The sequence below is a fragment of the Salvelinus fontinalis genome, chromosome 15 (assembly GCF_029448725.1).
Source record: "Salvelinus fontinalis isolate EN_2023a chromosome 15, ASM2944872v1, whole genome shotgun sequence".
Taxonomy (NCBI): Eukaryota; Metazoa; Chordata; class Actinopteri; order Salmoniformes; family Salmonidae; genus Salvelinus; species Salvelinus fontinalis.
The window spans coordinates 12,659,321-12,676,729 of record NC_074679.1 but is presented as its reverse complement, the minus strand read 5'-3'; the positions used below and the strand labels follow the sequence as shown (position 1 = coordinate 12,676,729).

At 41.6% G+C, this 17,409-nt stretch overlaps 1 protein-coding gene across 1 annotated transcript; it reads left to right on the top strand.

Moving 5' to 3' along the window:
• Positions 1–2,129: 2,129 nt before the first annotated feature.
• LOC129811434 (uncharacterized) lies at positions 2,130–15,451 on the top strand. Its single transcript, XM_055862728.1, has 2 exons — positions 2,130–2,886; positions 10,922–15,451. Exons 1-2 carry the CDS (start codon positions 2,635–2,637, stop codon positions 11,645–11,647), a joined length of 978 nt encoding a protein of 325 aa, XP_055718703.1. The 5' UTR covers positions 2,130–2,634; the 3' UTR covers positions 11,648–15,451.
• Positions 15,452–17,409: the final 1,958 nt, after the last annotated feature.

The window sequence follows — 17,409 nt, the reverse complement described above, 5'->3', positions numbered from 1 at the left end:
TTTATTAAAAGTCTTTATTGAAATATGTTCTAATAATGTTAATAAAACCACCTAGGAAAGCTTTCAGGGAACCATAGTAAAATGTTATTAGTGGCCACTGGCCAGCACACCTGAACACACTTAACATGATAGAGGACAGAGTTTTGCTGATGCTGAAGAATGGAATGTATGTTTTTAAAATAATATTCTTACTAAAGTGCTTGTGTTTTTTGAAGATGTTCTGAGAATGGATTTGAAAAATACTAAGGGTCTGTTCTGGGAGGACCATGCAGAACGGGCACCAGTAGAGAGCTCTAGGTGTCATTGGATAAGGTTCAGCCACCACAGGTCTGCCCGGCAAGAACAAGTCAAAGAAATCTTCAAACAGGTTTATTCAGATAATGTGGTTCACCACACCAAACTCCTTGTACTGACTACTCAAAAAGAATGTATGAGTGTAAAAGTGGTTCTATGGAAAGATAAGTAAATAACTGTGAGTAACAGCTTACATACAATATACAGGCCCAGTGTACTGTGGAGGTATATCTGATAGTATCTAGAATACACTATCAGATTCATGTTCATTAATTGTTTATGGTTCAAGCATGGGAAACAGTGTTTAAACCCTTTACAATGAAGATCTGTGAAGTTATTTTGATTTTTACGAATTATCTTTGAAAGACAGGGTCCTGAAAAGACTTAAGTTGCAAAGTAACTAAAAACTAGTAAGTAGTTGCAAAGTTGCTGATTAGCTAAAATGCTAAAGTTATCCGTGATGAGACTTTAAAAAAATGTAGTGTCCTTCCATATGGTTATTTTCTGTCCCTGAAGTAGTATAGGTTGTCACTGGTACCAAGAACTTCCCTACATCCTGTGTTGCTAACAGCAGGCGCCCAATCTCACTCACATGTAGCCGCGCTGTCAGCACACAAGGCAATTTACAGAAGCAATCTCATCACCATTTATCACAAATCTTTTCTTTATATTCACGTTTGTTTTATATTGACAGGACTGGAGGTCTGGCATTATGAGAGAGATGGGAATTTCAGCAAATTGATGGAAATTATGTCCTGTTAAGTTTGTCTCTCTGTTTGGAATGGAGATATTCCCATTAGGGGTCCTTGGAATCGTGACTTCTCATTGGCATTGTGAACTCTAGACTCGTCCTTATTATACGTATGAACATTGCTGTTTATTGTCCTTATTTCTCAATGGGGCGGAATGGCTCAGCTATAGGCTACTGTATGCCCAATATTCACAACATCAACAGATCTGTTCAGTAGCTCTATGCCACAACCACTTCAGAGCTGAAGTGCAGTGAAGGGTAATTTTTAAATACAGGAAATACATGGTATCTACTGTAACAGTAAGGGAAATCCAACACTGCTTGACTGCTTTGTATCGAAAACTATGTCGGTCTGTGCAATTATTTGTCCTCAATGGGAATTTTCTAGTTGGTAGAAATTGGTTGTTCTTGAATTGCGGTGGCATTTGGGCATGGCATTTTGGGAAAAATATTTAAAAAATTCTCATTTTCTTTATTTAAATGTATTTGGTTACATCTTCCCATTCTACATCAAATAATATGGCATCTTAATGACTTTAAATAATGTTTACCATTATGATAACATTGTGCCACCAGTAGGTGTAACACGAATGATGCAACACCTGAGAAATGTTTGATTAAGGTTTTTCTTAAATGATGCTGAAATCCTAAACACTTTAAAAATAATTTACTGAATTGATATGAATAATTTTGCTCACTATGTAATTTCTGTTCATTTAAAATGGACTAACACCAAGTGACACCAAATTGTCAATGGAATCCTCAAATGTATGACCTGTATTAAAAGGGTGTAATTAGCTAATCTTTTCAATATAGACTCCTTCCCCCTGTTGTCACAACCTGATCTGTTTCACCGGTCTTTGTTCATTGTCTCCACCCCCCTCCAGGTGACGCCCATCTTCCCCATCATTCCCTGTGTATTTATACCTGTGTTCTGTTTGTCTGTTGTCAGTTCATCTTGTTTGTCAAGTCAACCAGCATTTTTGTGTCTCAGCTCCTGCTTTTCCCAGTCTCTCTTTTTCTCACCCTCCTGTATCTTTGCCCCACCTCTGGATTATTGACCTCTGCCTGCCTACCGTTGTGGTAGTGTAGTAATAAAATAAGACACATGGATAAAAATATGGAGACATAGGACAGCTGAACATTAAAGTAATGGACTACATGTTTACATTGATTATGAGACTGTGGTAATGGAAATTTCCTAAGGGACGTTCTGGCTCTTGTATTTTCTCCATTGTGCTGACAGACTGACTAGACATGTCAGTTCCTGGGCACTTAGACCCACTAGACATATAGTCTGACCAGTCCATTATGTACACACATGTCAGAAAGATAGGCGCTTAAAGAAATTGGACACTAAACACATAGTCTGCTGATTCTTTAAAGAGATACACATGTCAGAGAAATATGTGTTTAGGGCACTTAGACCCACTAGACATATAGTCTGACCAGTCCATTATGTACATACATGTCAGACACATAGGCTTAAAGAAAGTTGAGACACTGGGATAGAGGGTCTGGCCACCATGATAAACTGATTGAAAGCAGATGGTGGTGAATGACTTCATCGGGGATGAGCATAATATTATATGGGTATAAATATAAAGGACTGGACTTCGGAGGAGTGTGTGTTCCGCGGACATTCCAAATTGCAATACAATTGTAATAAAAACATTTATTTGAGTTTTACAAAAGTTCTTGTAAGAGTTATATTTGAAGTGATTTTCCACGACAGAACTTGGCGAGCTTGGCCAGGAGTGACAGGGACGGGGACGTTCTTGGCTGATGACGGGTTCTTTGGACAGTCTGACAAACAAGGGTGGCCGCCCAACTATAATAAGGTAAGCAAGTTCTTACAATAGTTGAAATGTTTGTGTAGATTGCTTCAGAGTTCCTGTCTCAGCGCGAGGAATGTCATGTAGGTCTCTCTCTCAAATTTCCTAAAAACGATAAAAACGAAAGAGCTTTTGAATTCAAATAAATGTGCATGCATGTGTGAATTTGGGTTTTGTATGAATGCGCATGTCTAGAGATTGAGTGAACTGGAACTGTGAACTTCGCTTGTGTTGGGTGTTTGGCTGGGGGGAGCGGGCATTTGTTCTGGTTGGACTGCTCGAGACGGGCTCATGTGTCTGGTTTGATTGGGGGAGTTGTTCCGTCTGATTCTGCTTGGCCGGGTTCGACCGTATCAGGATCTGTTTTGGGATGTGCGTAAACACACCTCAGTCAACCTGAGCGGGCGACTCGTGTCGAGTGTGTGTGATTCGGACTGCCCCTCTCGTCGGACCATTCATTTTGAGCAGCCTTGTGTGGGCTGATCAGCGCGACTGTTTGTACTCTCTAGTTGAGCGGCTGGGCTCAGGCGCAGGGCTACAACTGGCAGTTTATACGATTAAAAGCATAAATCAGTAGATAAATAATAGGTAGAAAATCCTGTGATACCTCTTCAATAAAATTAGTAGAAGGAATGCTTGGACAGGTTACTTATGAATAACGGCTCTAAAGATAACAGAGAACTGAATAAATAAGTAATTAGGAATTCACGATACCGCTCTTTAAAAAAGGAACATTTTTAAGGAGGTCTGATTGGGTGGGATATTTACAGCAGAATAGTCTGTGGGTGAATATTTAGTAAATAAATACTTCATGGCTACCGCCCCAGAATGGGGGACTGAACGGATGAATATTTAGAAGGCAGAAAGAACGTTAGCCCGATTGTGCGGCGTTCAACTGCAAAAGTAGCTTATAAATATTAGGTTGTAGGAAGAACGTTAGCCCGATTGTGCGGCGTTCAACTGCAAAAGTAGCTTATAAATATTAGGTTGTAGGAAAAACGTTTGCCCGATTGTGCGGCGTTCAACTGCAAAAGTAGTTAATAAGGTCAAAACATAAATCAGTAGTTAACAAAAATATTTAATGGTTAACGCTCTGAAAGGAGGACTGTACGGATGAATATTTAGAACGTTTGCCCGATTGTGCGGCGTTCAAATGCAAAAGAAATCCTGCGAATAAAAAACCGCTCTGTCTAGCTAACAGGGTTTTGTAATTCAGTAGGTCACGCCACAATACTACTCGAACGAAAGAAGAAAAGATCAGTATTGGGGGTTTGGGTAGGATATGAAGACAAGCTGATCCGATTAGACAGTAGTCTCTCGTCATATCGTAGAAATCCAATTAGCCTAGGCTTATGTTGAAGAAAGGGATTAAGTCAATAAAGACAGACTGCAAGTTGTTTTTAGGTGAAAACAAAGTGATTGAATGAACGAATGGAAAAATAAACGAATGTATGAAAATACTGTAAGAGAATGAGTGGATCTATGTAGACAGAACATAAGGAAAGACAGGCTGTGTGTGTGTAGGCAAACGTCCAGAAGAGGGAGCGCGCAGCCTTCCTGTGACAGAGTAGAAGGTTGAGGAAGGGTGCCTCTAACTACTTAGATAGAGGGAGCTGAATTAAGAAACGTCGAAGTAAAATAAGTTGTAAATCAAGGATAAAAACACAGATGTGACAAAGTAATAAGCGATCATAGTAGAATACTAAAAAAGGTGTCAAAACAAATAATAAATAAAAATACTTAAAAAGGCGTTAACCGAATATTATAAATACGGTTAGTACATTGAGTAACAAAAGAGAAAACAGAATCGCCGATAAATTGAAAGTATACTATAAAGTTAAAAACGAATCTAGGTAGGTTAAGATAAATAGTGGAATCCAGGACATAAAGAATTCACGTACGGTGAAACAGGCCATAAATCACTCTGTGTCTACAGAAGTTACAGTCTAAAAATAGCCTGAAGAGCAGAGAGGGGTGCAAAATCGAGTGGCCAGAATATAAAGGGGAGGCTTGACTCACTAATCAATTGAATATAGAATCAACCAATAAGGAACATGAAGTAGAGGTAAGAAAGTATAAACAATATAAATAAATAAAGGTAAAGATAAGGTATTAAAAAGAAATCATAAAAATTGATTAGAACTATAATAAAATGAATAGAACACCAGTAGAGATCTTAGGGGCAAGGCATCCCTTGAGTAAAAAAGAAATAATAAAAACTTCAATGAAATGGGAAAAACGCACAAGAAAACTAAGTACCAAATGGCCAGCGGTGGGAACATTGGATGTCTCTGTGTGTGAGGAAATGGAGACACTAATAAAGAACCACAAACCAAATGACAAGAAACAAAAAAGAAGAAATAAACGAGAAAGAGAGAATGAAATACTAAAAATGTTCAAAGAAGAAGGATCTGGTTTGTTGAAAAGCATGAAAACGGCAAGAGAAATGCTGAAGAAAGATGACAAAACAATGAAAAAGAAAAAAGAATGGATGTCTAACCCCCCACCTTATTTCAATGGACAATTTCCAATGATAAAGGGTCATTTGGATATACAAGGCGACATAGAAGTAACAGAAGGAGAAGAAAGGGAGGAGTCTGAAGCAGCATGTGCATCATCTTATTCAACAGAAAAGGACCAGAAAAAGACTACAAAAGAGTCTAGGATTGAGGGAGATGGCTTTAATTGTTATGGGGGTTTAAGAAAGGCTCTGGCAGCATTAGAAACAGCAAGAGTAGATAAGGAGTTATCGGAAGAAGAAGAGGAATATAGTGACAGACACTATAGGGACGGACTAGAAGAAGAGGGTCAATTACTTGGACAAAAAATAGATAAGGAATTGGAACTATTAAAGTCAAAACTAGAAGAAAGTAAGAGAAGACTAAAAAAACAAGAAAAAGCTCGGGCCCGCAGCACAAATAAGGACATAACTGATGATTTGTCTGAAGACTACCCCAGGGCTCGTAGAGAAGGGTCAAGAAAAGAATCTGGCTTTTATGGAAAACAATGTCCGATTCTGATAAAAGGCGATCAGGGACATTATACGCCATGGGCTACACAGGATTTAGAAGGTTTGGTTGTTCGTCTGCCAGATTTACATGAGGGGGCAGGTAAATGGATCAGAACCTTTGAAGAACATACAGTGGGGAAATTGCTGGCGGTGGGGGACATAAGGGCACTACTGGCCAGGGTGACGAGTATGCATACTATGGGAGAGATCATGCAGGACGGTGGCATCGATGGTGCAGGTGGGGGAGTGATAAATGATGGATTACTGTTCGACAGATACAGACCAGCCATCTGGCGTGCTTTAAGAGAAACATATCCAACAAAAGTGGATCCCAAAGCACTAAGAGGTGAAGATATCGGAGCCACAGAAAACCCAGCTACCTACCTACATGGACAGTTGAAAAGGTGGAGGATGGAAACAGAGCAAGACCCTGAGGGCAATGAACTAATGACAACTATGTTCCGAAATTCAATAATAGAAGCCATGCCCCAGCCAGTAAAGAGCAGGCTGGAGGATGTGGTGGGACTCACATCAAAACCCTACAGGGAATTCTGTGACTACGTGGTCCATGCAGTAGAGAAACACAGAAAAGATGAACAGAGACAGATGGATCAAGGAAAAGACATTCAGAGAAAACTGATCCAGCTGCAGTTGGATGAACTAACCAACAAAGGGAAGAAGAAAGTCCAGGCTGTCGTCACTACCCCTGGGCCAAAGATGGGAACAATGGCTGCTGATTCCCCAGGAGAGCCACAGCTGTTCGGCCCTGGGCAGGCCCAAGTGTCAACTGCACCGCCAGTAGTAAATGTGTACACACAGCCCCCGATTTGGAATGGGGGGAAAAAACAACAGAAAACTGTACAATTTGATAAAGGCAAGGGATCTGTAGACTCTCGAGGGCCACCTGGCACCTGTTGGGGATGTAGGAAAACAGGACACAACAGGCGAGAGTGCCCTACACGCCCATGGCAGAATCGGACTGAGGGAAATAGAAATAGTAGATCGCCACCGACGAATAATGCCCCAAACTTCCAACAAAATCAGAATAGTTGGAATCAAAATAACGACTGGCGGGGCAACCCTAGCCAACCTTCAGGTCCTGTGAACACATGGTCAGGGCCTAATCAACAAAACTAGGGATGCCCAGGGAATCCCAAAGGGGAGGGTCAGTTTCCAATAATAACAACAAGGGCTGATCAAGAACCTATACTGCAGGTTCAAATAGAAAACAGAGGTACACCCATGATGATAGATACTGGAGCTACTTACACATGTGTGAGTCCAAATTATGCCTCTCATCTCCCCATGTCTGGTAAATATGCCAAAACAATAGGATTCTCGGGAAATACGCAGTTAATTCCAATGACCGCTCCAGTTCGGCTAACGACTGATGGTAAATCAGTCACAATTCCAATTTTAGTGTCAGATCAAACACCAGTTAATCTATTAGGAAGAGACGCACTATGCAAGATGGGCCTACAAATTAAATGTTCTCCTGATGGAGTAATAATTGAAAAAACAGGATTACAATTACCGGTGATGGGTACAGAAGGAACAGCTAATGTATATTGGCTAGGAGGCATTGAAGTAGATGTAGATAGAACTGTCAGGAAATGGGGTAAATTCATCCAGGCCCAAATACCTAAAGCAGTTAGAGCTAAATCTGAGTATCATTGCACAATGCAATTTGACCCACATCAGGACCCATTGCTTGAACAACTTTGGGTTATGGGGGCATATGGAAGGAAAGCACCAATAATGTCTCAAATTATAGTTATTGGAAAGCAGGGAGCCGCAATGGATGTGATGGATGGAGACGGGTCTGAATTTGTGCAGAAATGGTTCAATGTCTCTGACTCTGTCCCTCACATTACATTACTGGTAAATCAGGGTTATACATCTAAAGATCTAGGATCAATGATGAAGGAAGTTGGGAAAGAGAAGTGGGATAAAACTGACAATCCACTAATCTTTCATTCAAAAGATAAATCATTCATCAAAATAGTTACCACTACTATGTTGATAGGTGATCCAAGGGAGGTAGAGGTTAGTGCAGGCCAGCAGGTAGTGTTAGGTGAAGGAATAGGATTAATCAGTGAACATAGAGCAGAGATGGAGAAAACCATACCAACTGAGGTATGGTCGCAACATGATACAGACGTAGGACTAGTTAAATCTGCTAGTCCCGTTTCTGTCAAAATAAAGCCTAATGCCAAACTTCCATGGAAAACCCAGTATCCTATGAAGCCTGAGGCTGAAGAAGGAATAAGATTGACAATAGAAGGACTGCTCAGGGCAGGAGTATTGATAGAGATGCCCAGTGGTTGCAATACACCCTTGCTACCTGTTCTTAAAGCCGATGGTAAAAAATGGAGACTGGTCCATGACTTAAGAGCTGTTAACGATATAGTGCAGGATTGTCCTGCTGAAGTCCCAAACCCTCACACACTGCTGACCAATGTTCCCCCGGAGGCCAAATACTTCACGGTTATTGACCTATGTGGAGCGTTTTTTAGTATACCCCTGGCGGAGGAGTGCAGACATTTGTTTGCATTTAGATATAGGGGCAAAACTCTGTCTTATACTCGGACCCCACAGGGTTTTAAGGATAGTCCGCATTTTTTCAATCAGATATTGAGAGCAGACCTGGAGGAATTAATGTTAGATGGTACATTGATCCAATATGTGGATGACCTGTTGATCTGTGCTTCAACTTTGGAGCAATGTCACTCTGACTCACTAAAAGTACTGCGGCGACTAGCAGAGGGGGGACACAAAGTCTCTAAAACAAAACTACAGTACTGTCAACCACAGGTTGAGTACTTAGGCAGAACAATAGCTCATGGAACTAAGGCAATAGCTCCTGGACAGCTAGAGGGTATTAGCAAAGCACCATTACCACAAACAGTAGCCCAAATGATGACCTTTTTGGGAATGACAGGGTTTAGTTCTGATTGGATAGAAGAGTATGTAGTTAAAACAGCTCCTCTGAGAGAAATAATGAAAGAAGCTGGACAGCTTAATCTAAGAGCAAGACTAGATTGGAACACTGATGCGTTGGTTGCATTTGAAACACTTAAAACAGAAATGCAAACAGCACCAGCTCTAGCCACCCCAGATTACACTAAACCATTCTTGTTATACGTCTCAAACAGGTGCAACAATTATGCAGCAGCTGTTCTTATGCAAGAAACTTGTAGTGGTAGGAAGAAACAACCTATTGCCTATTATAGCTCTAAATTAGATCCGGTAGCTCAGGGATACCCACCGTGTTATCAGGGATTAGCTGCATTGCATTATGCATATGACAAAGCATCAACTATAACCATGGGGTATCCGGTAATTATCAGCACCCATCATAAAATAGTGGAGTTGATAGAACAGGGTAAATTTGTGTTAACTAATGCAAGGACGATGGATTATATGAGCTTACTCACGTATCCAGACGTTCTCATTAAAAGATGTAACACTGTGAATCCAGCAGAAAGGATTCCATTTGATTTTGAAGGAGAAGCACATGATTGTGTAGCCGAGGCTTTAACATTTACCAAACTACGTCCAGACTTAGAATCAATTCCATTAATAGGTCAAGAGGGATATGACCTGGAAAGTTACTTTGTAGATGGTTCTTGTTTTAAAGATTATATGGGTAATCATGCAGGGTTTGCGGTAGTTAAGCAAAAGGGGAAAGCTTTCACTGAGGAAATATTAGAGCATTGTCCTCAGCCTTGCTCTGCCCAGCTAGCTGAATTGCAGGCTCTGACTGCAGCATGTGGGCTGGGAAGAGGTAAAACAGTTAATATCTATACTGATTCCGCTTACGCACACGGCGTATGCCATTTGTTTGGTGCAGTCTGGAAACAGAGAGGATTTCAAAAGAGTGATGGAACTCCCATCCAACATCATGCACAAATTGTTAAATTAATGACAGCATTAATGTATCCTCGGAAACTAGCAATAATCAAGTGTCAAGCGCACAGAAAAGGCAATGATTTTGTAATTAGGGGCAATAATGCAGCAGATGAAGCTGCCAAGAAAGCATCCAAATGCATTGTCCCAATTCTCATTGCACCATTAATGGACATGGTTGCTATTGCACCTATTACATCTCCTACTGAGCTAATTCAAATTCAGGCTCGTGCTGGAATTACTGAACAAAATACCTGGCTACAGAGGGGGGCCTCTGTAGATAGACATGGGATATGGAGAACACATGATGGTGCCATATTAGCCACCACCACTCTACTGACGCTACTTATTAATGATGCACATGATATTGATCATTGTGCAAGGGGGGAGGTGATAAGAAAAATCAAACAACAAGGTTTTTGGTCACCATATCTACAGGCAACAGTAGATGAGATTTTGTCAAAATGTGAAATATGTGCAAAAAACAACATACGTAAAGGTATAGCTACGCCTATAGGTCACATACCGGTTCCAGAAGGCCCGTTTAGACATATTGTGATGGACTATGTAGACATGATAAAACCTATACGGGGTAAAAGGTACATGTTAGTTATCATAGACAGGTTCAGCAGATGGGTAGAAGCAGTACCATCGGTGGATCAGGGGTCAGGAACAGTGATAAAATTCTTATCAACAGAAGTAATTCCCAGATTCGGGATTCCGTCCGAAATTAGCTCAGACAATGGTTCAGCGTTTATACAAAAAGTTGTAAAAACAATAATACAGCAGCTAAGGATGAAACAAAGGCTGGGATGTGTCTATCATCCTCAATCGCAGGGGATGGTTGAGAGAGTTAACGGTTTTCTGAAAAACAAGATAACAAAGATTTGTAGATCTACAGGGCTTAATTGGGTGGATGCTTTACCGCTTGCACTAATGAGTTGCCGCATGGAAACTAACAGAAACACGCATCTATCGCCGCATGAAATGCTTACGGGTCGACCCATGCCTATACCAATGTTAGGTGGACTGTATAAAGGTCCCTCCTTGGATATATTGCAAAGTGAATTAAAATCATATGTGATGTACCTAACCAAAATACACAAAGCTATATATTCACAGGAGAAAAAGACGGTGCCGGAGCCTGGACCTGAGGGACATCTCCCAGTGATACCAGGGGATCTGGTCTACGTTCGAGTGTTTCGAAGGAAGTGGGATCAGCCGAGGAGAGAAGGACCCTACGAGGTGGCCGCAGCCACAAAAACAGCAGTCCAAGTGAAAGGAAGCAAGACGTGGTACCATCTAAACCACTGCACACGAGTCCCAACAGAGAAAAGGATACAACCACATAGAGATGAGAACACAGAGGATGCTGATACACCAGGCGGGAGCCCGGAGGGAGCAGGAGCAGAGGAAACGATCGAAACGCCAGGGAGGAGTCAAGAAAATGGCAGACCAGATACAAGCCAAGATACGACGAGTGCATCAACTAAAGCTCTCAGAAGAAGTACCAGGGGAAAAAAGTCTGAACAGGAAAGGGAAAAACAACCAAAGCTTCCTCAGGTATGGTCAGAAAGCCCAGAAATGGGGGGGAGTAACATGCCTGTTGCTCCTGATGACATACCTGCTGTGGCAGACCTCTTTGACAGAAGCCCTCCACAGTGGGATCCCGAAGTACCACCTGCAGAATGGGAACATCTCTTCCCTGAAATTGATACCCTTCCAGATGAAAGCCCAGTCCGGCCTGAGGAGGGAGCCTCAGGGGAAGAAAGAGGAAGAGAAGCCTCACGAGAAAGGGAAGGGGATTTCCCCACAATTGACTTTTCAACTCTTGAAGGGTCCCCCTAACAAACAATTGAAGTTAGAATGGCAGAAAAAAGACATTGACATAGCAAAAGTGATAATGAATACTAGTACAGAAATAACAGACTCACACATGATCAAGAAGTATGGTGGAAGCAGGAAAAGAAGAGAGGAATCAGCCGAACAATTAAAAAGGACTGACCAGGTTAGAATCTCTGTTCCACCTCAACTCATAACTGAAATAGGAGAGCAGAAGACAATCTCAATCAAAAGGATCAAGCCTCTACCTGAGATTGCATTCTGTGGATGGACACATCACCAAACAAAGGGAGAAGTCATTTGGGACCCAAAAGGATGTGACCTGACAGTAACCAAAGAAGCAGACGAGTGGGTGCTCACCATGAATCAGATTGAACCAGTTGAAGGTGAAGAATTAATAGTTGAAATAACAAGAACCAGATGGACCGAAGGGAGTAGCACCACAGTCATTAGAATTGGTCCTACGCCAATACCTAAACAGGAAGAGCCGGTGATAACTAAAACGACAACAACAGTGGAAACTGCTGCAAGGATTACAGCAGTTACTACCAAGGTATCATCCATTGCCATTAACAAACAGTCCAATGTACCCACAAAGAAACCTGAGGCATCAGAACCAGAAGGGTTTTTTACTGACATTTGGAACTTTCTAAAAAACACTAACAATCGGCCTCTAGAAAAGGACAATGTGAATTCAACTGATGCTTTAACTTCAGAACTATACAAGGACAAATCATTGAAGAAATTAGTAGGAAATGAATGGTATGAATGGGCTCAATATACAGCAATGAAATTAAAATTGACAAATTGCTTACTATGTGCACCCTCTCCGCTGACAGAATTAGTGGTGGTACCAAATCCTTATGATTACAAGGATTGTGCTGATTTTAATAAGAACTTTTGTCATTTGAGTAGACCAGAAAGGCCTTATTGCCCAGCTGAATGTTTGTCATATTTGGGTAATCCATATTATCATCAGTATTACAATCAAACTGGTTGGGGTAAGTGGTGTAAAGAATTGGATATAAGAATGGAAGTACAGAAGCTAGAGGTCCCACATAAATATCGGATAGATTATCAACAAACATATGAATGTTTTAACAGCACAAAAGGACAGAATGGGATAGGGAAGTTTAAAGGTGAGTGTGAGATCACATGGCACTTAACTACGGATACCACATGGAATGCAGACACTCCAAGAAGGGCTACTTATCAAGCAGCTGGAAGTTGGGTGGGAAAAGTAGTCATTCATGATAGTTGTCAAAATCAAACTCTAGCACTACCCTTAATTGCACCGTATGAAGAACAGACCAAGGTAGTTGCAGATTTCTTCTGGATATGTGGGGGGAATAGATTAAGGGCAACATTGCCAAAGGGATGGACAGGCCTCTGTGCAAGAGTTAGGTTGATTCAACAGATAACTATCACTGAATGGGATCCTAGTGATGCTAGGCAACTAAATACTAAAAATAGAGTAAAAAGAGAATATAAGTCTGACCCCAAGGTCTATTTGGATGCAATAGGTCAACCTAGAGGTGTTCCTAATGAGTACAAAGCAAGAGATGAGATTAAATCAGGATTTGAATCAATCTTTTTGTGGATAACACCTAATAAGAATTTAGAGTGGATTAATTATATTTACTATAACCAACAGAGATTCATTAACTATACCGACTCGGCTCTAACAGCGTTGGGGGAACAGGTACAGGCTACCAGTAAAATGACTTGGCAAAACAGACAGGCTCTTAATTGGCTATTAGCAGAGAAAGGTGGAGTTTGTGTTATGTTTGGAGATGATTGTTGCACTTTTATTCCCAATAACACTGCGCCTAATGGATCCTTCGCAATCGCTATGGCTAAACTTAAAGGTTTACGAGCAGAGGTTAAGGCAAATGCTGGGTTTGACTCTCATGTTTGGGATTGGTTGGATCTAGCATTAGGAAAGTGGGGAGCTATGTTTGCTAAAATGGCTATTATGCTGGGAGGAGGGTTATTGGCTCTGGGTATTGTATTTTGTTGTGTTTTACCCTTGGTAAAATCACTTGTGGTCCAGACAACAGTCAAACAGATGTCTGTAAGGAGTGCTGACCCTCCTGTGGTAATTAATCCTGTACCTGGAAGCCCAGGTCATTATACTAATAGATATGGAAAGCCATGTAATGCGGTTGGTGGACCTCTGGACTGCCCCTTTGGCAATCCAAACTGTCTCTATGGAGTGATGCCGGGAGGTGGTTATGCTTGCCATGATTTCAGTAAGGATGGTCTACCTGTATATGCTGTATTCCCAAATTCAGACGAATGTCTACTGGTACATGTCCACAAAGAGTGTCATTTGCGCCGTAAGTGCAAGTGGTGCACAAAATTTAATGTGGAAGGCCATGACCATCACGGAGACCCCGTGTTTTGCGCAAAATGTCAAAGAGGTGATTGTAGAATCTGTCAGGATGAGGATTGTGCTCCTATGTAAGGATTTTAGTATATCTATGTTTGTTTAAGGCCTTGTGTTTTTGTATGTTTGGTTGAATTTTTAGATATATATATCAATGAATATATATATGGTTTCCTTTAATTAAAGCTAGTTATGCCTTCTAAAAACTAGGTTAATTTCAAAAACATGTTAGGTAACAGAGGGTATTCCGGTTACAAGTGTCTATGGACCATGTCCTTAATCTTCTAAACAAAGGTTGATATCAGTTGATATCACTTTATTAGAGAGGTGTCTGCGAGGGAGGATCATGTTGAAATGCTTAAATTTAGAATGATGTTGTGTCAATTTTCTTTTGTAACTGCATGTAGGTCTTTGATTTTTTTTGATTATTCATTTATTATTATACTCATTGGATTGTTTAAATTTTTAATTTTCACATAACTGAGATAAACTCAGGCAAGGCTAAGTACCTACACGCTCATGCTTCATCAAATATGTCATATTTTATCTTTCTAATTTTAATGTTTCTAATTAGATCTTTTACTCTTATGAAAATTAGAGATGTTTGGTCTAGTTAGGTTTTCTTTAATGTTTCTGATTGGATCTTTTACTCCTATTTCACATTGGAGATGTTTGGTCTAGTTGGTTTATATGCTTCACTTTGTTTTTATTTTTTGTATTTTCTTGATTATTATAGGTATTCTCATTTACTATCCCAAAGTCTTATTTGTATCATTTATGTGGCTAAATAGCCCCAGAGGGGGGATTGTGGTAGTGTAGTAATAAAATAAGACACATGGATAAAAATATGGAGACATAGGACAGCTGAACATTAAAGTAATGGACTACATGTTTACATTGATTATGAGACTGTGGTAATGGAAATTTCCTAAGGGACGTTCTGGCTCTTGTATTTTCTCCATTGTGCTGACAGACTGACTAGACATGTCAGTTCCTGGGCACTTAGACCCACTAGACATATAGTCTGACCAGTCCATTATGTACACACATGTCAGAAAGATAGGCGCTTAAAGAAATTGGACACTAAACACATAGTCTGCTGATTCTTTAAAGAGATACACATGTCAGAGAAATATGTGTTTAGGGCACTTAGACCCACTAGACATATAGTCTGACCAGTCCATTATGTACATACATGTCAGACACATAGGCTTAAAGAAAGTTGAGACACTGGGATAGAGGGTCTGGCCACCATGATAAACTGATTGAAAGCAGATGGTGGTGAATGACTTCATCGGGGATGAGCATAATATTATATGGGTATAAATATAAAGGACTGGACTTCGGAGGAGTGTGTGTTCCGCGGACATTCCAAATTGCAATACAATTGTAATAAAAACATTTATTTGAGTTTTACAAAAGTTCTTGTAAGAGTTATATTTGAAGTGATTTTCCACGACACCGTCCGGTACTATTGTTCCACCTTTGGTTTACTGACCTCTGCCTACCCTGACTCTGAGCCTGCCTGCCGTCCGGTACCTTTGCCCCTCTGGTTTACTGACCCCTGCCTGCCTTGACCTGTCTATTGCCTGCCCCTGTTGAATTATTAAACCATTGTTAATTTGATGTTGTCTGCATCTGGGTCTTACCTTCATACCTGATAAAATCTAAAAGTCAAATAATGGAATTAAGAAATATATAAATGTTAGGATGAGCAATGTTGAAATGGCATTGACTAAAATACAGTAAATACATATGAAATGAGTAAAGCAGTATGTAAACATTAATAATGGAACACTAGTCACTTTAATAAAGTGACCAGTGATTCTATGTCTATGTACATAGGGACGCAGCCTCTAAGGTGCAGGTTTGAGTAACCGGGTGGTAGCCGGCTAGTGATGGCTATTTAAGTCTGTTGGCCTTGGGATGGAAGCTGCTTTTCAGTTTCTCGGTCCCAGTTTGATGCACGTGTACTGACCTCACCTTCTGGATGAACAGATATTGGTTCGGGTGGTTTTTGGCCTTCCTGTGACATCGGGTGCTGTAGATGTCCTGGATGGAAGGCAGTGTGCCCCCAGTGATGCGTTGGACAGACCGCACCACCCTCTGGAGAGCCCTGCAGTTGCGGGCGGTGCAGTTGCCATACCAGGCGGTGAAACAGCCCGACATGACGCTTTAAATTGTGCATCTGTAAAAGTTTGTGAGGGTCTTAGGGGCCAAGCCAAATTTCTTCAGCCTCCTGAGGTTGAAGAGGCGCTGTTGCACCTTCTCACCACACTGTGTGGGTGGACCATTTCAGATTGTCAGTGATGTGTACTCCGAGGAACTTGACGCTTTTCACCTTCTCCACTGCGGTCCCATCGATGTGGATAGGACAGTGCTCCCTCTGCTGTCTCCTAAAGTCCACGATCAGCTCCTTCGTTTTGTTGATGTTGAGGGAGAGGTTATTTTCCTGGCACCACTCCGTCAGGGACCTCACCTCCTCCCTGTAGGCTGTCTTGTCATTGTTGGTAATCGGGCATACTACTGTTGTGTTGTCTGCGAACTTGATGATTGATTTGAGGCATTCGTGGCCACGCAGTTATGGGTGAACAGGGAGCACAGGACGGGGCTGAGCACGCACCCTTGTGGGGCCCTGTGTGAGGATCAGTGAAGTGGAGGTGTTGTTTCCTATCTTCACCACCTGGGGGGGGGGCAGCCCGTCTGAAAGTCCAGTTGCACAGGGTGGGGTTCAGACCCAGGGACCCGAGCTTGATGAGCTTGGAGGGAACTATGGTGTTGAAGGCTGAGCTATAGTCATTGAACAGAATTCTTACCTATGTGTTCCTCTTGTCCAGATGGGATGGGGCAGTGTGCAGTGCGATGGGGAATGCATCGTCTCTGGATCTATTGGGGCAGTAAGTTGGAGGTGATATGATCCTTGACTAGCCTCTCAAAGCACTTCATCATGACAGAAGTGAGTGCAACGGGGAGATAGTCATTTACTTTTGCTTTCTTGGGTACAGGAACAATGGTGGACATCTTGCAAGTTGGGACAGCAGACTGGGATAGGGAGAGATTGAATATGTCTGTAAACCCTCCAGCTAGCTGGTCTGTGCATGAGACTAGGGATGCCGTCTGGGCCAGCAGCCTTGCGAGGGTTAACATGCTTAAACGTCTTACTCACGTTGGCCATGGAGAACGAGAGCCCACAGTCCTTGGGAGCGGGCTGCGTTGGTGGCACTGTGTTATCCTCAAAGCGGGCGAAGAAGGGGTGTAGCTTGTCTGGGAGCAATACATCGGTGTCCGCGACGTGGCTGGTTTTCCCTTTCTAATTCATGATTGTCTGTAGACCTTGCCACATACGTCTCGTGTCTGAGCCGTTGAGTTGCGACTCCAC